At 31.7% G+C, this 25,957-nt stretch overlaps 1 protein-coding gene across 1 annotated transcript in view; it reads left to right on the forward strand.

Annotated features, from left to right (window-relative positions):
• The window catches only part of LOC108906056 (chaoptin-like), a 104,584-nt gene extending 80,629 nt beyond the window's left edge, over positions 1–23,955 (forward strand). The window contains exons 3-5 of the mRNA XM_018709197.1: positions 4,835–4,945; positions 20,188–23,195; positions 23,557–23,955. Coding sequence (XP_018564713.1) covers positions 4,835–4,945; positions 20,188–23,195; positions 23,557–23,873 — 3,436 coding nt within the window. The 3' untranslated portion in view covers positions 23,874–23,955. The remainder of the gene's footprint in view (positions 1–4,834; positions 4,946–20,187; positions 23,196–23,556) is intronic.
• The last annotated feature ends 2,002 nt before the right edge of the window (positions 23,956–25,957 follow it).

Consider the following 25,957-nt stretch of genomic DNA (forward strand, 5'->3'; position numbering starts at 1 on the left):
ATCTAGAAGACCTATCGGAAAATTTGTCATTTTATATTGTAGGAAATTAAATTACCTACAATTTAAAGGTATCTAAAGTCGTATTTTACCAATTTGTTAAATGTAAAATGAAATTTGAATGTAGAAAAATCAGTTTTCGGAAATTGCTCATTATTATTGACAATGAAATTGTTTAATGTCAATCGAATCGGCTTTTGGCACACATGTTGGTCATTGGATTGACCGTCTTTTCCATAAATTTCATCGACATCCATCGCTTCTTCAATAATAATGCGCAATTTTCGAACACTAATATTTCCGCGTTCGACCTTTATTTTACAATTAGTGAAAAATGATTCTAGTTACCTTAAATTATATTATATTCTCATCGATTAAACAAAATTCAATAGAGTATTTAAAATTAAACAACAAATACAATATTCAGGGCGAGAAAAATATCTACCCTCTTCTTATAAAATATTTTTAGGGCCGAACAAGAGGGATGAAAATTTTGTACTGTTGAGTGAATATCCCTGCTATTATACAAGTCACGTTTTTGTTGTTGTTTGACTTTTTCTTTGTAATTAAAAAGTTCCCTCTTCTTTCATTATAACTTATAATACACTTGTTGTTTGCTACAAGGTGTTATGATTTTTTAACGATTTCATTATGGCCGTATTTCTCTTCTTAATTTGTACGCAGCCAAAGCCTGCCAAAATTAATAAATTCGTTTGCCCATGTTCTGTGCTTCATAAATAAGTGATTTTTTATGTTCACCCCAACTTTCAGTCTTCCGTCTCCTAAGACATAAAATATATCGTCTCCACCAAGAAAATTTCCATAACAATTCATAAAATAAATAAAATATACCCAAATTTGCTTTACTTTCCGAAGTATTAATTTCCAGAATCCCTCTCAGTTGTCCATTTTATTAAAACTCTAACTTCACAATTAGAAATTCCAGTCATGTGGAACATTAATCTTGCTCATAGTAAAATTAAAACATAGAAATAAGATGCTAAATTGCAGCAAATCCTCAGCTTGAAGCAACAACTGGCTTGTAAACCCGTGGAAGTATTACGAATTTTAAAACTGAGGCTTCCATAACTGCTGTTGTTTTACACAGTAAGTAAAAATGTTATTCACTTATTTTTATTGTTCATAAAAAACATTTTTATCTTCTAGAACGTAAGAGGCACTGTTGGGAAATGAATTCATAGTCTCTACTGTTATAATTTTATTAATTAATAATTAATTATAGTTAAAAATAGATTTTAGGGACAAATTAACAAATATAGTTATATTTAAAAGTCATACACACGAATATATTTTACAAGAGATGTGCCTGCTCAAAAATATATTCATTTTTTAGCATACGGTACCCTCCAAATAATATATTTTTGTAGATTGTCTATGGTGTATCTAGACTCTTCAGTTCGGTTTACTGTTGACATCGAATCTCGTTATCTTAAATCACGGGGGCTTGTAAGGGATAGGTTTATCTTGCATCTTGAGCGTAGCAGATAACATCGCATCAATTATACCGCAGCTTTACCAGTCGAACCCTCAAACTGTTGAGATCAATATAACGGCCATCATCCTAAGGCCACTTTAGCATTTTTCGACTGTTCTTTAATAAATAAAAATAAAGATTAATACAGAAATCAAGTAGTTTCTGAAATATGTGATTTGACCAAATTTTCTGCATCAAACTTAACAAAATAAAAAGTTCCTATGGACACGTATCCAGAAACGATTCATTTTCGAAATACGTTTTTTGTGGCTAAAATAACTGCCACTACTACGAGTTTGCGAATTTAAAAAAAAATTGATGTCTGTAACTCTCTTTTATACGGAATTTGAGAAACAAGCGTTTTTTAAATTATGCTCTAAATTTTAGTTCTGGGCCCTGGTACATACATTTAAGTTTTAATGTTTGTTTCAATAATAGCAAAATAAACAACAAAATGCGGTCATGAATTTGAATTTAAATTTGTAATTGTAACAATTTAAATATTTTTGCGTTATAATTAAATGAACATTTATAACAAACGAGTGCATAAATCATTCAGTAAAAAATTCTTAACGTTTCTAAATTGAAACCGCAGAGGAATGCCAAACTGCCGTTCGCGTCCTTTTCGCCGATTTCATTAATTTTTAAGGGAATACAGTTCATTCAGGCAGTATTATTAAACTGGTAAAAGCAGGGAAAATTTAAATAAAAAGTTCAAATGGGAATAAAAATAAATAAATTCGGCTTTCGTCCGCTATCAAAGCATTCCGCTACGTCCTATTAATCGAAAACGTATTTGATTTATAACAGTCGAGCAATTTTACCGTATAATACAGCACTGATTGTGAATTTTCACTAATAGCAAGGGCTAATTAACCTTATATTTATTATTTAAGCATATTTCAATTTTAAATTAAGCAGAACATTTTCAATTCCGTAACAATTTATGAGCTTTAGCAACGCCGAACATTACATTAATGCTGCGCTCTACTTTTTGTATTTATTTATTTATTTATTTGATTGAGGAAAACGCTTAGAAAAGTCAATTTTTGATTTGATCAAATCATACTTTAACGTAAAAATGTCTTTCTAATGACCTACTACTGGCAGCTGCAATCTCACAGCTATTTTTTAATTATCAACTATCAGGGTCTTACTATTCGTAAAGAGCAGTGTCATTAGGCATTCTGGTTTTAATTTAATAATATTCAATTAGTCAACAGAGCTACAATCAGGTGAGTTTGTAGGCCATTCTGCATTACAAACTAACTAAAACTGACGATTATGTCCTTTGGCTGCAGTCACTAGTCTAGTCAGTTTAGGCAAATCCAGAAAACTCTTTAGAACCCCAACCACTGGACCACTACACTAAAAGAGATATATTGTAAACGCAGTAAACAAAAACCTGGGCTAACCTAACCAATAATCTTTAAAATATTTTTAACACTTATAAAATTACGGTTGAAAATAATATTGAATACAATATTCAAATAACAAGTTATTTTAAAGCCGTATCTGTATCCTAAAGGTAAGAATACAAGCAGGAATTGGCAAGTGAAATTTTAAACAACTCTTAACCTATACGTTGTTTTCTTTATAAACAGGAAATCAAACAATATAGTAACCATTGGTTGATATATACATCCTCTTCTAAACACAACCTACACTAAGATATATCTTAAATACAATAAATAAGTACATGAGCTAACCTAATTAATAAACTGCACTAATTTTGATAATAATCATGTACAATATTAATCGCTACGTATAAAATTAAGTATCATTGTTTGTGCAAGGTAATGTTAATTGAAACAATGCAAACATATTACTGCTTTGTATTTAAAATATTAATTACACAGACCAGCAAATTTAACCTTTTTTTGGAAGCAGAAACTTGAATATATATTTCCGAACGATTTAGGTGCGCTGAATCGGAATTTCTTAATATGTGAACATCAACTAAGGATTCCTTAGACATCAAGCAGTCGATTGCAATTCAGAAACTTCATACCCATACGGTTTGTGAGTTTGGAGTTGGTGGGCTTAGGGTTTGTAAGCTTGGAGTTTGTAGGTTCGGGTTTTGTGGGATTGTGATTTATGGGTATAGGGATTATGGGTTTGGGGTTTATGGGTTTGAGGATTTGGAGTTTGTGAGTTCGTATGTATTGAAGGTTTCTGAGTATAAAGTTTCTGAACTGCAATGAACTGTTTGACGTCTAAGGGATCCTTAGTAGATTTTTGCATATTAAGAAACTGATAAACTTAGAAATATCAACATGTGATATCTCAACGAAAAAAAAGATATTTGAGCAAACTCAATGGCATTCGAAAGAGGGAGCCTTGTACTTTTAAATTATATATAACTTTTTTTTTAAAGAACAGATGGCATTACTACATAACCTCAAATATGACGAAAAACAGTGCTTTTTGCGCTTTTAGAAACCTGACGTTAAAGAGCAATTCTGCTGCCAGATTTGGATTCAGCGCTCCAAAATCCTTCGGGAATGCACATTAGTGTGTCTGCTTCTTGACCCTTGTTGACCTGTGTTGTTCGAGAGAAATACTACGTTATACTATTCATATGCTTAATTAATTATTTTATTTTAATATTAGCCACTCATTTTTCAAAATACTTGCAAATACATATATACAAACGTCGTTACTGAAAGTCTATAATTTTTACTATGCATGTAGCATTTTAGTAGCTAACAACGTTAATGTTAGATTAATTTCAACATGATTGCGACAAATACCAAGTTTTTATAACAAGGTAGACCTTGATTAAATCCAAATATACGTGCCTATTTTTCTTTTTCTTTCGGATTAGTAAAATAAATTGGATATGGCAACTTTATTTTCACACATAATTAATAGAAATAAATAAAAACGAAAACAGTCTCTATAATTATTTCATTTTTCTTTTTCTTGAGTAATTTGATTCGAGTAATAAATTGACCGTCTAGAATGAGAAATGTTTATTAAGTTCATATAATTTGGCAAAGAAAAATGTTGTATGATTAAGGCACTTAACTGAATCTTACGCTTTTCATAAATTTCATAATTCTGTTACACTTTACAGAGACTCTGATATTCATATTTTAATTTCGTCCCCGACGTTAAATTTTATTACAAAAATAATGCGAGCTTCATGCTCTTCTTCACACAAAACCAAATTACAAAATAACGGCTGTATATTTCAATCAAGCCGTAGCTACCTTATAGCGTAAGGTAATAAACCCGGTCCGTAATAGAGAAGTTATAAAAATGTCCAGTTTTTTTTTGCTTCTATTCACACCTCTGCATCGTATTAGGTGATTATACGTGGTAATATGTCTGTTCCAGTTCGCTGTGGAAAAGCCTCACTTCCCTGGATCTCAGCTATAATCAACTAGACAGCGTTCCTTTCGTCGCACTCAAAGAGCTGCGGAGCTTGCAGTGGATTAATTTGCACGGGTACGTAACTTACAATGCTGCTACAATACACGAAGTTTTCCATTTTAAACTTATCTGCATAAAAATAGTTAATCGATTACCATATTCTTTGGTTAATTTTTCTATCCGTATAGGATATGTCGCTTCTTTTAATGTTAGCACTATTATTTGCAAGGGGTCTGACTTAATTATCAAGTTATTTTATTTGACATTACTTGAAATCAAGTCAAATTCAAATAAAGTAATAGTAGTCAAATGTCATATCAAGCTAAGTATATTTCAAGTAAACACTTAAAACATTCTTCTTCTTCTTTAAGACGATTTGATATATTTGAAAATAAGCTAGAATTATAAAAAAAAACTTTCAAATGCAAATCTTGAGTTTTAATCCTAATATTCCGATATACATAAAAACATAGTGAATAGTATTGTGAATAATATTCACTATAAGTAGCATTTTATCCACACTAGAATTATTAAGTGGATAAAAGGCAAATAAAACACGAATGCAATAAAACGTTTTATCCATAATTACGTCACAATCATGTTTGTGGTCACAATTATTGGAATTTAATAAAAAAATATTCGTACGACTTGATACTTCTTGGTAAACGTGGTAGGTTTTGTTATACCAGCTGGTTGCTATGGTTCATTGTTTATTATCAATTATTTAATAAACAGGTCTATCTGAATTTGGTAAAAATGCAAGAAAGTAATTATTGTGTTCTTATGACTGTTTTTAAAGAAGCTCATGAAGCAATTTTGGTAATTTTTATAATATATTGATATATCAGAAATAAAGGGATCCTGCACAATGCGACTATTTCGTTCAAATTGGAGTTCTGTCAACGAATCCGGAAAAAACTGTTTTTCATTTTTCATGTTTTTGGGACCTGCCATATCAGTATAACCTTGGGACTTCTTTACCTCTAAATAAGCATCAGTGTATTGAAAAGCAACGAATATTCAGGTTTTGTAGTCAAACTAGCTGCTTTCGCTCTGTTTACTGAACTGCAAGGTTTCGAAGTCAACGTTCGATCACACATCGGGGTGGCTCCGCAAATTTCCGGGTACTGCTGTTTGAATCATGACATCTGGCCTCTCGGGATTCGGGTAATTCATGCTGTTACTTTCCCGTCGTGGAATCTGGTTGTTTTCTAGATTATGTGAGTAAGTTCTTGTATGCCAAAGAGAGTAGAGGCAAAAATATAATAGTTCTAATTTACGATAATACTATTGGATTTTAATTCTAACCATCAATGTTTTTTATTTAATTTTTCCCATATTATCACTTCCAAATTCACAAAAAAAACTCTTACTCCTACTATTTATTAACAGATATGAGGTTAGCAGATCCCTGTTTTCTCTTCGGTGTGCAATTCGTATTCTTTTCGATACTATCAAGGATAAAGAAATGGTTTCACAGCTTGCTAAATAAACTGAACAATCTCCTCGGAACAGTCTTCTGTCGTGACTATGAAATAATATGTATATCAAAATATGAGGTATAATCTCTCCTCCGGATATTAATCTTTTGGAAATTAATCATCCCTTCAAAGCACTGAACTTGCTCGTTTGAATGAAACTATTAATATATCATTCCTTCAGAACTTTCTGAAGTGGTTTAAATGAAGGAAAGTTTTTACGCATCTTGATAAGAATTGCATAGTTTTGCAAGAAGTTAGACGAAATGTTTAGTTGTTAATTTCTCAGTTCTCAGATCGTTACAGAAAAGCTGCAGTTTTTACCGGCGACGCTAGAACTTTAAAAAATATATATAATTGTATTCTAAATCTGCATTTCGGTAAAATTAGTATTCATAGCCACAGACAAACTTTTTACTTCTCTCTAGGCGTTATTAAATTGATTCTGGCTTTTTAATTAAAATCCCGTTATTTTCATAGCGGCATCGTAATAACGAAACCTCATTTCCAGCTAGAAACATTTTTCTTATTATTTATGATAAGTTTTTTTCTTGTTTGTAAGTCGATATTAACGTAGTATTTTATTAGTGTTACACTGTTTCTTTGAAAGTTGTTCATTTAAATACAGTTTCCTGGAGGAATTAGAAGAATGAATGTAACTGATATTAAATTAAAAAGCAATGGCTGTTATTTTTTGAAAACTTTTACACTTTTAAGGGGCATATAACCATAATAATTGAGAGTATAATGCAAATTTTGCTTTGATTTGTAATAATTAGCGCAGTTGCATATTTCTAGCAATATACCAATCAAACTGATAGTGTTACCGCATTTTTTTAACTCCAAATTGTACTTACTTAAATATTTACGCATTTTCAATAAAAACCTATTTTTACTTGATATAGAAAGGTTTCTGAATACAAAATAAGTACTCAAAATTGGAGAGTATGTAAAACATCTGGAAATATGTTGAAAACCTTAGTAGAGTTTTTGTCAGTGGCGACCCCTAAGGGAGATATAGCCCCTTGAAGGGGTAACTCAGGAAACAGTTTTTATTCCATAACTTCAAAACGGTTTAATATGAAATCACGAAATTTTGGGGTTGTATTTGTATGCTTAATAATCGGTATAATATACAAATCAAAATTTGCTACAGGTGATCATAGGATAAATTTTACAATATTTTTTGTACGCATTTTTTTCTACTTCCTGAAACGAAAATATGAAAATTTATCATATTTTGCATAAAAAAGATACTGTTGTTATATTTTAATAGCATGAGCCGTTTTCTAGTAAAACCCATTTCAATAATTCATGTGCCATGAGAAAATTACTATTTTTATTTAATTTTCCTTTTGTACTTATAGTTGTTATGTAACTGTTACTAAATCAGAGTTTAATATCACAGTTAAGTAGCTAGTTTTGTAGTAAACAGTAACATAAATAATTTTGAATAATAAAGTGTTATTAGGTACTATTATTATTTTTATTTGAAAATCAAAATATACCAAAAAAAGACCCATGAAACATAAAATTGTTATTGTAAATGTACTTTCACCGTTGCAGATAATATTGCATTATGGGCTAATTCAGACACAGCGGAAACCGCACGGAGCTTAGGTATTTATGTTACCGTTTGCAAATTCGTTCACATCTGCCCTAGTAGGTAATTTAATCAATAATTGACATATACTTGACACCTCTGTTAATAAATTATTATTGAAATGGATGGAATTATTGAAATGGATTTTACTAGAAAACGGCTCATGCTATTAAAATCTAACAACAGTACCTTTTTTGCAAAATATGATAAATTTTCATAATTTCGGTTCAGGAAGTACCTAGAAAAAATTGCGTTCAAAAAAAATTGTAAAATTTGCCCCATGATCCGCATTTTCTTACACCCCTGTAGCAAATTTTGATTTGTATATTATGCCGATCATTAAGCATGTAAATAGTAATACAACCCCAAAATTTCACGATTTAATATTAAACCGTTTTGAAGTTATGGAATAAAAACTGTTTCCTGAGTTACCCCTTCAAGGGGCTGTATCTCCCTTAGGGGTCGCCACTGATACAAACTCTACTATGGTTTTCAACATATTTCGAAATGTTTTACATACTCTCCAATTTTGAGTACCTACCCATTTCGTTAACACCTTGTATACAAAATATAGAAGAATTCGTGGATTACTTTTAATACAAGACGTATTATTGTTATTTGTTTTTTTCCAAAATACTATATATCATTCTAAGCAACGATTATGTTACTCATACATATTTGATTACACCTGATGGATCATTAGGTACGTATGTATCAGTTTTATGAATAATTAATCAAAGCTCAGTATTAGTTTACTTCATTATGATGTGTATTTAATATACTAATAGCAAATTTATCAGTTCATATTAATGCGATATTTTTTAAGTGTATTTGGGAATCGTATCTTTTTTATATACTTACATACATGTGCAATTTATATGGTTAAATTTCTCTTAATGGTATTTTAAGTCGAATGTTGTTCCTTAATTTTAGTTGAAATCTCTTAGTTATAATTGCGAGTACAATTAAGAATTAAAAAAAGAATGAATTTTGGAAAATTTCTTCAGAACTATAGCTTTCCATTCGTGTGAACAATAGCTTTTGCAGTTCACAAACTAATTAAGGCAGGAAAATTGAAAAATAATCCCTGTGCGAGCTAGACCAAGTTAATTTCAAATCGGATTCCGTCTTACACTACAGGACGAGGATCTTCCATAGCATTATATTTATTAGTACTGAATAATATCTTCAACTTTATTAATATCCATCGGGGTGTGAAATATCAGGAAAGATATCTAATCAAAAACTGCAAGGCTTCGCTGACTCCAGACAATCATATATTCCGGAGAGGCTTAGTCGGAGAAAATCAATAATCATTATAATTTGATATTAAATCCCTCGATTAACTTTAAGTTTAGAGTATGATGGTCCGTGATTTATGAAACTCTCAATCGTTATTGTCTGCTCCGAGCCTCTCACTCGAATACCCTGTGGGGATTTGGAAGTTTCACAACTTTTTTATTTGCTCCTCCACCGGCTATCAATAATATCGCTATTATTGAGGATTTTTCATTGGATTAGGCCAGAATTACTTTTGTTATCTCGGACACACTCGGGAAGTGATCTATCAGGAGGCATAAAAATTCATCCTGTGAATAAGTGCCGTATCCACCTCCCAAAGCCCCAGTCCTAATCCCTAAATTGTCTATTAAAATATTTATTAAGGGGATGAACGATGATTTCCGGATTTTCAGGAACAATGTGGCAGAATCCAAGCAGTTTTTATCCTTCTTGTTGTACAGTGTGATATATCCATTAACTACGTACTTTGATGATGCAAATACACAAGATTCACCAACCTAGCAGCAGAGTTTGAACTGGAATACAGAGAAAAGGCATAGACTAGGATGTCGTACGTCGTACATCATTCAAACTTTTGTTGTGCTTAGATATTGGCAATAAGAAACGCTTATACATTAATTTTTAGTAGCAACTGCTAAAATTAAGTTGAAAATTCCAGGAAGTATAATTTTTAGAACTAGAATCTTTTTATTTTTTAACTTCTGTCCTTTACTGACGTAAATATAACGTAGTTGTATACAACATTTACACTTTTATCAGAGCATATTTTATCGATATCTAAATAAATATCAAAAATAAAGTAATAAAAGTGATAACTATTATAAGCAGTTGAAAAATCAAACCAAGATTGCAATACGTAATGAAAAGAAAAGATTCCTGAAATATTGTGTCAATAATAATAGCTACCTCAATAATAGAATTCAATTTGTAGAAATTGATAAAGGGGAGTCGTCATGTGGAGTACCTCAAGGTTCTATCCTTGGGCCACTTTTATTTAGTATACACGTAATTTGTATAGTTGTTTACAAAATAGTATTTGTCTTTTTTTTTCCTTTTACCGCACAATTGGCACACAATTCAAATCTCGCTTGAATTTTGTGACATCCGATATAATAAATTTAGTAAATTAATACAATTTAGTTTGGTTTTCAGTAGGATAATCTCCAGTCACCATAATTTTTTAACTGTGGGTAATTGAACAACAACGGTGTCTCAAATTAATATTTGTATACAGACAAATTATGATAGATTATGACAAAAACGCTTATTTGGGTGGTCGTGAAATTTCATAACCTACTGGGGTACTTTAAATTGAAATTTATTTATAGACGCATTATGATGGATTATGAATAAATGTTTATTATAATGTCCACAGATGAACAAAGAGGGTAAAGAGAATAGTTCGTATAAATAGAATATCTAGTGGAAATAATTTTCTGGAAAATAATTGGTTTTAATCCCAAAGTTTTGTTTCAAAACCGTTGAAACTATTAAACGTATTACCTCTCTCACTTAAAAGCGAGTTAAAAAATTGTTTCAAATAAAAGCAGTTCATATTATTCAAATATTTAGTACAACGAAAATATTGACAATATAATTACTGATACTATTAAACGTTTTAGTTTTATCTGCATAAATATATTTATTTTCCATAACAAGCATTTTTAATTCAACGTTTTCATGTGGTAATTGACTCGATATTTCATTGATTTCAGTTGTTGTTTAAATTGCAATGGCAAAATGGAGAATTAACAATAAACCAAACCGAAAAAGTTTCAATTATTGCAACTTTAAATTGTGAATCATCGGTTCGACGCGTGGATATTTTATTGTGACATTCAAAATTGCATGGGACATGTCACCTTATTGATTTTCATAAAATATAAACGTGAATAATGAAAACACCCACGTGGAATATCATGTATTTATATCTCTGATGTATGGCGTTTGCAATTACAAATATTCTACACGTGATTTTGCCCAACGGGTTCGCGAACTGAAATTTGTCGGGACGGGATGATACACGGAATTTAAACCAGGAATTTAAACACCATTTATTACATAACCGACTAAAAATACAAGTGCATAATTAATTTACTGCTACAGTGCAATTTGTAATACAGCAAAACATGCGAAAATAGATATTTCGATGTTGCAAGTGAGTTTTATGTAAAGCATGTATAAAGTTAAGAGGCTACACAACTACCAAGCTATAAATATATACAAGCAACTTAAGCAACCCAACATTGCACGATTGGTACCTACTGGTCACGTACTGGTAACGAAAATTCCCTAAATCTTAACGTGTCTACCTTAACAAAATATTCTTACTAAATCGAAAAGTCGGCTTTATTTTTTTTAGTATAACAATAGTCAATCAAGTTATTATTGTTTATTCATCGCATTGCGGTGAAAATATTCAGATTCAAAATATCTATCAAGATACTGCCAAGATAACAACTGATTTGTGGATAAAAATATCAGATCGCGTCATGCAATTTTTTTGTCATCACGCAGACATAAAAAATGCAGTAGGGTGGAGAATGATATATAATCTAGATATAATTATGTTTTTTTTATGTTCCCTAACAAATTGCAACTGATTAAACATACATTCAGGCTTCTGCAGAATACTAACGCGACTTAAACTAGATTAAATAGGCGCCGTTAGTTGATTTCCATCTTTATAGAGCACGATGTTGTCAGTTTAACTGATACTTATTTTTGTGAAAAGAATGATCAGCATTTTAAAACCTCATGTGTAGGTTATAATGAATAAAAAGTATGTAACTGATATACATACTGTATTTTATTTTATTACTATAAAACTTACAGCAAAACTTTTGTCGACTTAAACTTAAATATTAATAAATTTATTTTGCCTTTTGATTTATAATTGGGTGTGGTTTGACATCTAATATCAAACAAGTAACGCTTGTAAACATGAAAAACAAACTTGTCACAAAAGATTGAAATCATTTCGGATAACATTTTTATAATTAAACCAACTACAATGAAGCATGATAATACCCACACGCACGTGTTAAATCGATATTCAAATTGTAATTTTATAAAACATTTCTAACTTTCCTTTTGGTATCTACATGGTGGTCATAAAATGTATAGAACGTGCTTCATTTCAAATAAATACAAAGCTATAACTTTCGTCACAAGCGAGATAGAGAAAAAATGTTTTGACTGTTGTTTAAAGACCACTATCGTCTGTAGTCTCGATCAAGCTATGACGTCAACTGAGCGAAAAAACAAAATGGTCGATAAAAATACAGTAATATCAGCGATGGCCATGGAGTAATATTTTCATAATAAAATTGTGAATATTTATAAGCTTTTATGAGATATGCAATATCAGTAGACTGATCAGTTTATTTTCAAAATGTTTTGATTAAATGTAAGAGTACAGTACTTGAAATATTAAAATATATTTTATGGGAAAATATTTCTCATAAAACATGTTTTAAATCCAAAGTTACTTTTAATTTCATAATTTCACAACTTTCTGTCGATTCATGGTACCAGAAAGTGCACAAAGAAGGTCTTTAAACAACAGTCGAAACATTTTTTCTCTGCCTACCTCTCTTGTGAAGGAAGTTATGGTTCTGTATTAATTTGAAGTTAAACACACTGTAAATACTTTTTTATAACAAGTTTGTTCCAAAAATGGATAAAAGTGATATATATCTTTAAACGGGAGTCTTAATAGTTTGCAGATCAATCTTCTTAGAATAAAGTAAATGAGAATTTGGTTATGAAATAGTGATAATCACACCTATCCTCTTAATCAGTTTATAAAATTTGAATAATACTTCATAAATTAGTGCCCTATTGCTTAAAATGCGAAACAGATATCTCTAAACATTTTTAGATATCAAAAAAGATATCATCTATCATCTCCCTTGAATATGGTGTATGTTGCCCTTTTTACCAGTGTAAAGAAATAAGTTTATACAAAAAGGTACCCTTATTTTTTATGTACTTACCATCCATCCAAATATCAGGAAATAATTTAGAACCAGGAGGTAGATATATAAAAGCTCGGAAAATACGAATCATTAGAAGTATCGACCTGAATGATTGAAGATTACGTTGTGCATTATAAAGGAATATTTAAATCTCTATCTAAATTAACTAATATTATTCGTTCTAGTATACCTACATATAATCTGTATAATTACAATACATCCCCTCCTAGACACCTTTTTTGACCTTCATGCTAGTTCCTATATCTAGAATAGAGAAAGCAGTATCTTTTTAGAATAACCAAAGAGTGGTCAGGTTTTGTAGAATAATTTCTCCAATCATTCCTTTTTTTTTCAAAAATTATTTACTATTAAGTATAAGCAGAAGTCCTAGATTCGTATTTAATGAATGATTTTTGCTCAGTATGGGACCTAATAACTTTGAAATTTTCTCCCTTCAATTTATACGGAAAATTAAAAATACAGAGTAAACTACCCACTGCCAATTTCTCCCCTGCAAGTTAATAAATACATTTATAAAATATTCGTTGCCTTGTCTCGTACCGTTTCTTTAATAAAAAATAAGGTCAGGGTTGACTTTTCGCCGAGTTCCACTTTAGGAGTTAATAAAGTTTTTAAAAACATTTAGCGCCGTTTTCTCTGTGGACTTTTAATAATGGGTAATTGTTACTCTCTACAACTTCAACTACAACATGCAGATGTCTTCTTTTTACTTATACAGGGTGTGTCTATATGAATGAGAACAAATGTTACTGGATAATCTTGAAATAAAAATATGAAATTTGAACCAAATATACTTTAGTCCAAAATTCATTTATTTAATCACAAACACAGACTTTTATAAATTGTTATATCGGTTTTGTTTACTTTATATTTAAAAGTCTCGCAAAGAAATATATATATAAAGAACAAACAAACAAGGACAGAGGAAGAAAAAAAAAATTTTTTATAACAGGAGCTTAGTTAAAATAGTGTATTTTGCTTAAAACAGGATGTAAGACATCCTTACACCAGTATTTTCCAAAATAAAAAAATTAAAAACATTTTCGTCAATTTAATAGAGGAAAAACATATGTGCTTGTTCCATGACAATATTGACTTTAGCCATTTTAGTGAGTTTAATTGTTTTTTAATAGATATTTATTTCAGTCTATACTATTTTTACATAAAGTGTAAAAAAATCTTAACTCTTTAACTATCCTAATTAAACTAAGTATGTTGTAGTTATATTTCCGGATGTATTAATGAGTGTAATACAATAATCGGAAGATTTAAACATTTATATTTTGAAGAAGGGACATAAAAGACTAAAAATTGACACATTCCAATAAATAAAAAAAAAATTAAACTGAGCACGCAATGAAGCATTTAGGACATTTTTTTCTAATTGAGCTGAAAAAATTTAGAAAGTCTGACAACTTCAAAAGGGAAATTTAAATCTGGAGGAGACATAACTAACTGTTCTAAAAAATATATATTTCACTTAACATAATGACGATACATCATCGTTAACTTATTTGGGTAAAGGTGGGTTAGAGGTCGTCTTGTCACTTGTCAGATTTAGAGATAACCTTAACTGTTAATACAGTTTTACTGTGTTGTGAAAGTTATAAAAATTGTTTTTAAAAAGCCCATCAGAGTTGACATTGATGACAACCAAACGACTGGACTAAACGACAGATCAATAATGATAAGAATAGCAAAAGAAGATTAGCAATTCGACATTTTATTGTACAATTTGAATATTTGCGCTTTTTAATTTTTTGTCTCCTTACTATTGTTTCTAGTGCCAGTGATTCTAATTTTCAACTGTCACTTTTCGGTGTTTACCTTCTAATAATTTCCAGGGATAATGCTGTGCAAGCGCTACACGAGTAAATTTTAAATTGTCTCAAACCGAAGGGACCCGGAAAGACAGAGATACTATTCATAATTGGCTCTATTAACTATTCACGATTTAAATATTTTAGTATGCAGCACAAAGTCGGTTTCCTGGAGTGAATGGTGTAACATGTTACGCTTGACATACCAAACAAAATTAAGTGATACAAAGTCGGCTGTAACCGGCAGCGTCTACGTCGTCGCATGCCTCAAGCAGAAACGTTTCCATAAACTTGGATGTTCCATTTAGTTTAATTGAGGATATATAGTTAAGGGCCCACTTACTTTTGCTGGAATCCGCGGATTTCAATCTATTCTATCTACCCTCCGTAAAATTAATATTTTTAGTTACTGAGCGGTTTATGATTTCCGAAATAAACCAGAAATAAATTCATTTTTGCAAAATTCTCTCATTATGTCCACCTTTCACTTGTACATTAAATTCGCTTTCAAATTGGCACGCCATTGATATATTAATTTATTATTATTCAAAAATCACCCATGTTCCGAATTCAACAGCAAACATTGCTCGTTCCAAAATCACTCCCAAAGCGTAGTATCTGAGAACATTGAAGTTTATCGCCACAACCGCTCAGACAGCGTACAGATTCCTAGAATGTACAAGCATTGCAAAAACAGTAAAAAAAACACAAGTACCAAAGCATAAAAGTGTGAAAATCAAAACAGTGAGGAAAGGCTCAAATGAAAGCCAAGTTACATGCAACAAAAGAAACGTATCCTACTCGTGAGAACATCACCAGATTTTAAGCTCCGAGATCAAACTTGAGGTAGCCATAATGGAAGAAGGCTGACCAGTGAGAGACTGCAATCAGCGCCCACTCCAGGAAGAGTATGGTGCACTGTTGAGAATTACACAATAACTCAATTCCTCGGTGTCGATGCTATATTACCAAGAAATACTAAAAATGGGCCAATAGTGAGCACAGGATACGAGATAGGACTTAAAAGCTTAATTTAATATTAATTTAATTAATAATATTGAAAATATTGCCCATTATTGAATTCATAACACAAGGATTAAGAGTTTATTTGTTTAGGGCAACAATATATTTGAATAAAATAAATATGTATACTGGAGATGTTCTACAAAAAAAAGCAAAACGTGCAATTTTACCCTACCAACAATTTGTTTTGCTCCAGATCTAGTTATATTCAATAATAACAACAGATTTGATTTAGTATGCATTTATTTTAAGTCGTTGTAAACCCTATGCCTCATTTTCATTACAAAAAAAAGGAACCTCTCTAGTTTTTGAAACGTATAACAAACTATATATTTGTGAAAAACGCAGGACATCCTCTTTTTAGTTGTGGTTTTATTCCAAAGCAAAATTATTATTTGCTTCAACTACATTTAAAGTTTCTGTATCATCAACTTTTCTTGCTCATTAAATATTTAATAATTAAAATGTTTGTCGCCATTAAATACTTTTAATTAATTCTCTATGAATATCGAAGCAAAGAAAATTGAAGTAGTCGAAATAATATAAAATCTGATGGATTTAATCGACGTTACGAAACTTGATGCTGAAGCAATACGTCTTTAGAGGTAATAATAAGGAAAATGAAATATTCATGTGAGAAAATGAGCAAATGGAGAGAAGGTCAATCTCTTGGTACGTAGCAGTTTATTATCTTTCACTAAAGTTGTTATAATGACACCTAAAGAAAGTTAGTTAAAATACTAAGAAAAATTGTTATAATGACAATGACTACAATTGATTTTATTTTAAATATGACCTATTTTTTATTAAAATGGGTGCTACCCTCGCTATCTTGACTTACACATGAAATATTGAGAAACTTTATATAATAACGATTTTTTGTTATTACCTCACCAAATCACCGGATTAAGGAAAAAAGTAAATTATTTGACAATTGAATTATAAGACTTTCTGCGTAAAAGTTATTTCTCTTTGATAATTTTTTACATGTACTCCCAAGAGCTTTTTAAAAGCTAAGTAAATGAATGGAAGCATTTGAGTCTAAAGGAATACGTTTTCCTTCATTACATTATTTCTCTACATTTCTTTTAATTTAAAGATTTTTTTATAATTAGTAAATGTGTTTATATCCTAATTAAAAATATTCCTTGAGTATTTTTTCTTTAATAATTTAGATTTATCATAATTTATTCCCTAAACATATACATTAATTTATTATCAGAAGGAACTGAATTGTATAACATAAATGTATATGTATATTCAAATGAAATCAAAACAATATTTCATCATATTAGAACGACCACTAAATTTTCTGATGGTTTTCACTAATATGTTTAAAAGGTCTAATAAAAATATAGGGTCCCATTTTTCCACATTGACAGATGTAAAAAACGTTTTTCACAAATATTGTAAAAAGTTAAAACAAGCTTAATCTTTATTGATATCAAAAGTATCAGTTGTCTTTATTATACTATCCAGTGTTAGGAAAACCTAAGACTAACTATGATGCTCCCTGGAATATTTTTGGATATATGTCCTTATTATCAAATAAAATTTAGACATTATGATCCAGACATTTTTGGTACACTGGCTAAGACCCACAGTCAATCGTATATTCCAGGTTTATATTATTTTGTTTTGTATATAATGGATTTCTAACGATCAACGTCTAAGTTTACTTAGTGAACATTTAGAGCAGTTAGTGTCAGTTTTCCATAACTCTAGAAGTAATTAGTGTAGTTCACGGAAGCATTTATTTCTTTCAAACAATATAGAATCATGTGATAAAAACATATCATTTATTGTTCCTCGCGTTAAAAGTATTGATACGAACATTCACATAATTGTTCTTAAAATGAAAACAGGTACCTACAAATTGTGTGAAAATGTAGATTTTTTAACAAATTTTCAAACATTGTACGAGAGGCCGACAGAATTTATATCTGTCTCCATTTAAGATAAATCGGAATACGATGGTGCAATAAAATGGCCAGCCTTGTCACCAGACATAAAGACCATTGATTTTCTTGATGTGGGATTGTATTTTGGACAACGTAGATGAAAATACAACTAGAGCTCAGATAAGGCAAAACTTTAATGGCGAAACAATTTTTTTATGTAGAATCCACCACCATATTCAGTATTCACAAAAATTCTCATTGAAAAAATTCTTTTGTTTCGCTTCAACTCAACATTCCTAACTTTTGTTGTTTAATTTATTTATAGTTTAACTGACTTGATCCTAACACTCCAAATTTCATCTACCGTCATTTAAATTCATTTGTCTACGTATTTTTTCAAATTTACATTGTGAAAAGAAAAATTGTTCTGATTTATGTAAAGCGTACATCTTATATAGATGAATCCGAGTTTGAATCTTTCATACAGACCAGAGGCAAAAATCAATACTCCTGTAAGTTTGATATTGTACCGAGCGATTAGCATTAAATGTTTAATTCGGCAGCCTCTGAATTATGAAAATTTCAATTCATTTGCGGGGTTTATTTATTAGCTAATATTGGCTCCAAAAATTTAAATTAATTTTTGGGATATTATAGATACACGAAATATTTGCCCTTTGTGCTATTTTTAGACATATCGCTAATTGAAAACAGTCTATATGGTAAAAGTTTGTTCATAGCAAATCCAATAAAGTACCTACACGGGGTGTCCGAAAATAAAAGGGTCACTCTTCAAATGTAGCGTCTATATATGAAAACAAATCGATTTAAATCGTCAACTTAATACAATTAATTTTTTTGTAGGATAACTCTTTTCTCTCACTTTTGGGCTAACTAAACATGGTAGTAAGAATATTTCTTTACCTAAAACATATTATGGGGAACGTTTACAAGCGGATTTTTTTCCAGGGTTTTAGAATATCTAAGCAAGTTAGAAACAATATCTCTTCACTGTACCAGGTATATAAGTTTTCTTCAGGGTCTAAGACAACTGGCAATACCTTCTAAATAAGGGAAAAACATACGTTTACCTCGTATGTTTCCTGAATTTTGCACGCCTATTGAACGTAACAAAATCGCTTGCTATAAACATACACATAATCACACCCAGCAGAATGCTTTTGGGAAACTATTAACACACGCATTAATCACAATTATTATCTTCACAAATTTCTTGGGTAAAACAGGAAAGATACATTTTCTGGTGTTTACATGTTCTCCGTGATGCTTGTATTCCAACATTTTTGTAGTTTAGGTGGATTTTCTTGTTCTATCATTGTCTTACTAAATGTTATATTGTCTATAAAATAAGTAATATATATTTACCTGAGACACATGAGATTTTATTTACTTCTATAGAATGGGTTTCTAATAGCTTAATTACAATTAACAAAAAGATTTATTCGTTTGTTTTCTTGAAATATAACTTTATTAAGGTTTTTGATTCAAGTCAAGATTCTTGTTTTGAAAACATTAAACTGAAAAAAAAGGTATAAGCAAAGTTCAATATGGTTAATACTGATACATATTTATTATATAACGTTAAATGAAAATGTACTCATTTACAACACTATTCTGCATTACTACGGCACATGTGGTCTGTTAAACTGCTAGCAGAGCTCTCAATATACACACCGGACGATCACGTAACTAATCTGATTGGGTTGAGTGAAAATAAATCCGTGTAAATTCACATTCTTTTTATTCGTATATTTACAACAAATATAAACCATTGCAAGTATGTTAAAAATCTTTGCAATTTCCACAATTTGTATTAGTGTGTAATATTGAACCAGTTATTTTATTTTAATAGCTGGTGGCTTTGTTTAAATAGCCGTTTATGCACAAATATTAAATTCAGAGCTACTTGATGTGAATATGTAATTAAGTAAATGCCGAACGAACAAGAAAATGAGGCGCTGCTCAAAAGTTATTACTTAATTAAACAAACGTTATCAGTTGAGTGGGAATTGTTTAAAGGGCCAAACATATTTTAATCTGCACTAAAATGTACGTACTATAAAGCTGATGGAACAATGCCTCTTCCGTGTAACTTAATGAAACGTTATGAAGCGAATTCAATTACTAAATTGAAACCCACCGCGCTAAATCTGATTGTTTTGTTTCAGAAATCAAGTATCGTCTATAAACGGGGAATGGTCGCACATCAAGAATACAGTAGCGACACTTTTCCTCGGAGAAAACGACATTACAGAAATTCCGAACGAGACGTCCGATCACATCGCGAAAAATCAACACGGTCTGCGGCAGTTCAAGTCTCTCATTTGGCTCAACCTGGACGGAAACAGAATATATAAAATCCATAAGCATTCTCTTCCGCTTACCCTCCAGACCGCCAGTATCTCGCATAATTTGATTGAAAACTTTCCTCTCGACATCATCACCGCTCTACCTCATTTGCAATGGCTGTATTTACGGGGGAACCACATAAAAACTATACCTGAGCACACATTCGCCAGGAAGTTGTGGCTGGAGAAAATCGATCTGGGAGAGAATTACCTCAAAACTATACCGCGGTTTCCGTTCAACAACTCTGTGTGTATAAGAGATTTGAATTTGGCTTTTAACGACTTCAGGATGCTCTCGGCGGAAACTTTCTCGGGACTTCAAACGGGAAGGATAATTCTTTCCTACAATTTACTCGAAAATATTGACATAAACGCCTTTGCTGGTATCGACGAATCTTTGGAATACTTGGACTTTGATCATAATAACTTCCAGCACATACCGCGAGCAGTCAGTCAGCTCAAGTCCCTTAAATACCTCTACTTATCGTCAAACTCGATTAGCGAGATACCAGACGGAGCTTTTGAAAACTTCTGCCATAGCCTGAAGGCTCTAAGTCTAAGCGGAAATCATTTAACAAGAATCCCGTCGGAAACATTACAGAACTGCTCGAAAATTTCCCATTTTAATATCGCCTTCAACGAAATTTACGACATCAACGAAAACGACTTTTCTAATTGGGGTTATAATATCAAGAGCCTAATTTTGGGCAATAATCGTATCACTAGTTTAAAAAGTCAGATATTCGCCGACCTAAAAGAACTAAAAGAACTTAGCCTAAGTTTCAACCCATTAAGAATAATTGATACAGATGCCTTCGTTGGCCTGGAAGGCTTAGAAAGTTTAGAAATATCCTTCGGGATGGATCGTGAGGATCTCCCCCACGAAATTTTCAAACCCTTAACAAACTTAAAATGGCTCTCCATCGACCACAATAACTTCCACACGGCGCCCGAACTATCCCTCGATTCCCTTCTGGAACTGAAATATCTTAATATGGAGTCTAATAAACTTCGATCGATCCCAGTCAAACTCCTCAAGTCCGGCGTTCACTCTAAATTAAAAGACATACGCCTGTCCAACAACGAAATAACATTCATTGAAACAGGCACCTTTCGTTCGTTAAATAGTTTGGAAACGATTCTTCTGTCAGGTAACAAAATTAAGTATGTCCAGGGCGAAAGTTTCTCTGACCTGCCTAGTCTCAACAAACTGATTCTTTCCAATAACTTTTTAAGTCGCATTAGCCATGGAGCGTTTTGTAATTTACCCTCCCTCTCGAAATTAGATTTACAGAATAATTTAATATCGGAGATATCCTTTGGGTACTTCATCAATATATCGAACCCTCTTTTATTAAATCTAAGCAGAAATCAAATATCGTCGTGTAGTTCAGATTCGAAAATTCTAACAGTGGAAGTTTTGGACTTGAGGTACAACAATCTAGTTCATATTCCCAGATGCCTGGAACAGACAGCTCTACTTAAGAAACTCTACTTAGATTTTAATATTATAAATTCGTTAGAGCATAACAACTTCATGCATCTGACGTCATTAGAGCATTTAAGTTTGCAGCAGAATAACATCATGGCTGTTAGCAGGAAAGCTTTTTTCGGTTTGCAGAATCTGCAGGTCTTGGATCTGTCCAGGAACTTAATAGGCCAATTACACACAAGCCAATTTGCGAACATGCCAAAGCTGCGTATTTTAAATTTAAGTGGGAACAGTTTAAATTACCTCCCCAAGGACATATTTAGCAATACATTACTAGAAATGTTGGATCTCAGTTATAATTTGTTTGTAGTTGTCCCAAGTCTGAGCATCTCAGACGTCGGTATAACTTTGAGACACTTGTCTATGCACTCCAACAACATTGAACATATAGACATAACAACTTTTCCGGACATCCCTTCGTTACAGCATCTAGATTTAAGTAATAACAAGCTAGCTATACTGCCCGACAATGTTTTTACAAGTTTAGGGTTGTTGCAAACTCTTGACCTAAGTTTTAACCCTCTGCGTGCCAACTTCAAGGAACTATTTCACTATGCTCAAAGTTTGAAACATCTTAATCTAGCTAATTCCGGAATTACCTCGACCCCACATTTACCCTTACCTAACTTGATTCATTTAAATCTTTCACATAATCACATCGAGGCTATTAATAAAAATTCGGTGCAGGAATTATCAAAACTGAAGTCGCTCGATTTGAGTCACAACGATTTATATCAGGTTCCCTCCCACTTGTGGATCCATCTGCCAAATTTGAAAATACTGGATTTATCTTACAATCCGATCAAAGAACTTGTGGTGGACAATTTTTACGGTTTAACGAACCTGCAGGAATTAAATATACAAAATTTGAAGTACTTGAATAAGTTCGAGAGCAAGAGTATACTGCAGCTTAAAGTATTATCTACATTAGTGATGCAAACTTGGCCAAAGATAGATCACTTTTCCGATCAGTTTTGTCATATGTTGTCACATCTGGACCAGCTAAGGATACTCAAAATTCATTTCACTGAAACTAGACTGGATGACCAACTGCTGTGTATTAGAAACAGAAAAATTAGACATCTAGAAATCACCGGAAGGAATCTCAAATTCATCGATAAAGATGCTTTCGCTACGTTTACCAGAAATCCGGACCTTATTTTAAAAATTCATGGCACGCAAATAGAAGAGTTGCCCGCAGGACTATTCTCCAACATGTATAAAATATCGTACTTGACGATCGACTTAAGGTACAATATGTTGTCGTACTTAAACCCTGAAATCTTTTATGGGAATTCTACGACGTGGAAGAATGTCGGGACCACACTGATATCAGGTATTTATGTAGTGACACAAAATTTTTATGTTTTTGGAAACACACAATGAAATGAATACATAGTATTCTCTCGTTCTTTCTTTTGCTTTTGCAAGTTACTTATTAGGTTTTTAGTGCTAATAAACACAGACTGTTAATTTTTGGTATTTTTTATTTAATTGGAATTTGAACACCGAGGAGAAAAAAATTAAACAAACCCTTTGCACTAAAAGCATCGAACATTGAGTAGGTAAATACAAAATTAAAAAAATATGTGTTAATTTCTTTATCAAAATTCGTATTAAATCCAGATTTTTTTTTCAAATTGTAAAAATAACAAGACAACTGGGAAGGGATGAAAGACTTTATTTGTATCTTTTAGGTGGCCTGTCCATATCCGACAATCCCTTCCGATGTGGTTGTCATCTGGCTTGGTTAGGCCATTGGTTGAGACGCTGGACCAGAGAAAGTCTGCAGTCTCACAATGCCGCGGTTGAGACAGCCATAAGGATGCACGAAATGGTGAAAGAAGCCACGTGCGTCGATATGACAACAGGGATTCGGATACCCATAGTACAACTACCACCAGAGGACATGAGTTGTCATGCAAGTGCTCTAAGTGAAGCATCAAATTTCAGTGAAACATCTGTGATGTTGGTTCCAATTTTGTTTGTTGTAACTTTTTTAAATTTGTGTTAATTTAGAACTAGGTATAGATGTAAATTGTCCTTGGTCTGCGACTTTGAATTCGTAAATATCTTAATTATATCAGCAAAATCTAATGCCAGTAAAAGCTGAACTGAAATTAAAGAATATCACAAAAAAATATCGGTTAATGCGTCCCTAAAATACACTGAACTCGAAGTCGCAGATTTCTTAGTTCATTCTTCCATGACTGTAAATAAACAATCGCCAGTAGACAAATGTGTAAATAAATCAAATTTTTTCTATCTTATTTCTTTTATAAGAAATATTGTAATATATGTAAATAAAATGAAATTAAAACATATCATGCCCATTAGATTAGGGGTTTGTTTGTGTTTTTTAATATATCATTGCTCAAATGTAAGAGTGTCGATCAAAGTTGCACGACTTGTTTCTTAACTTAATTCTAATAGATAGTGTTTTGTAATGATCAAAAAAATTAATAAATATATACATTGTTAATATTTTTCTCTCGTAGTTTGAGAAGCAGTAGTCATTCAAACATTCAAGAATAATTCACAACTTTGAACGCTTTGCTGATATAACTTAAAAGTATTAATACTTCTAGTTAAATTCCATTCATTTCAATTTATAATTTTTTGACATCATCTTTCTAAAATTACTTCAAATTTTTTATCTGCGGAGAATGGGTGAACACGGTATGATATGGACGATAGAGATGGGCGGAACATGACTGATCCGATTCACTGAGCCGGCTCTTCATACTGATCCGAGTGAGTCGGTTCCTTCTCAAAGATCCGTTTCGGATGTCTGATCTCTGATCTTTATATTGAAGGGTGCAAACGAACGTCGAAGTTGTGAAGCCAAATCAAGAGCAGTGCATCCACACCACATACTTCTATCCCATACTGATCATTAGTGATGGGAGATTTCGAGTGAAAAATCGAGTGGTACTCGATTATTGAGATCACTCGAGATATCTCGAGATGTTTACTCCCACCACTCGAGTGATTATTACCCTACGGTTGCACCCCAAAATGTTAGTGCATACTGCAAATAGTCACTGATTGCGTAAGCTTTTTTTTAGAATAAAACGAAAAAGTGGTTAGGTTTTGAAGTGCGTGAGCTTTTTTTTTTTTTTAGCTACGCTCATAAGTAATATATGACTAATACAAACATATTTGTGCGCCGCTGGGATGAAAACGACCAATATCTCGTATCTCGAGTGATCACTCGATTATTAGAAGTACTCGATTGCCGATAACTCGATTATCAAAATTGGTCGATTATGCCCATCACTACTGATCATTTTGCAATTGACTTGAAGCCGAAAAGTGGGGCGACGTACCAGCGTATTAATACGCATGCGTTTACTTTACGGGTTTTGATTGGTTGAAAAGAACCAAGAACGGTGAGCGCCGAGCGGTAAAAAGCCAAACCGAGCTAACCTAAAAAATATTCTCATTTTGGTTTGTGTTGTGTCAGTGCTTTGGTGAAACTGTTATGGTATAGTGTATATTTTAATAAATAAATAAATGTATCTTTTGAGTTTTATTTCATAATATGTTTAAACCTGCACTAATTCTTTTATTAATTTGTCTTGTGTCGATATTTAGTAAAAATGTTTCAAAATTATACTCGATAAGAGCCTTCCTTAAGGGCCTTAAATAGTGTTTTCCGCAAAGACAAATAATTTCAAACATTTAATAACTGAATAATCTAAAGTTTATCAAATAATAGGGATGTTATGTCATGCCACCTGAGTATTTTCAAAGACGCCGCAGTAAAACGAATAAACAGGTGCAAAAAACGATCAAACCATCAAGGTTTTAGGTACTGAAATCTACGAAAATACTAACTTCTTTATATATAACTCCACATGTAAATATTATAACATTTACTTCCTTAGTCCTACATATAAAATTGTTTACTTTTATTTATAAGTACGTGAAAATAATTCTTAAAATGTGGGGTTAGGATAAACAGAAAACGCATGTTTTACAAACGCTTTTTTTTTAGTTATTATTTTATTTGGGTAAATTTAAATGGTAACAATAAATAAATAAAACATCAAGGATTTTATTTTTGTGCTTACTGTTGTTCTACACGTTTTATTT

The sequence above is a fragment of the Anoplophora glabripennis genome, unplaced genomic scaffold (assembly GCF_000390285.2).
Source record: "Anoplophora glabripennis isolate ALB-LARVAE unplaced genomic scaffold, Agla_2.0 scaffold55, whole genome shotgun sequence".
NCBI classification, from domain to species: domain Eukaryota; kingdom Metazoa; phylum Arthropoda; class Insecta; order Coleoptera; family Cerambycidae; genus Anoplophora; species Anoplophora glabripennis.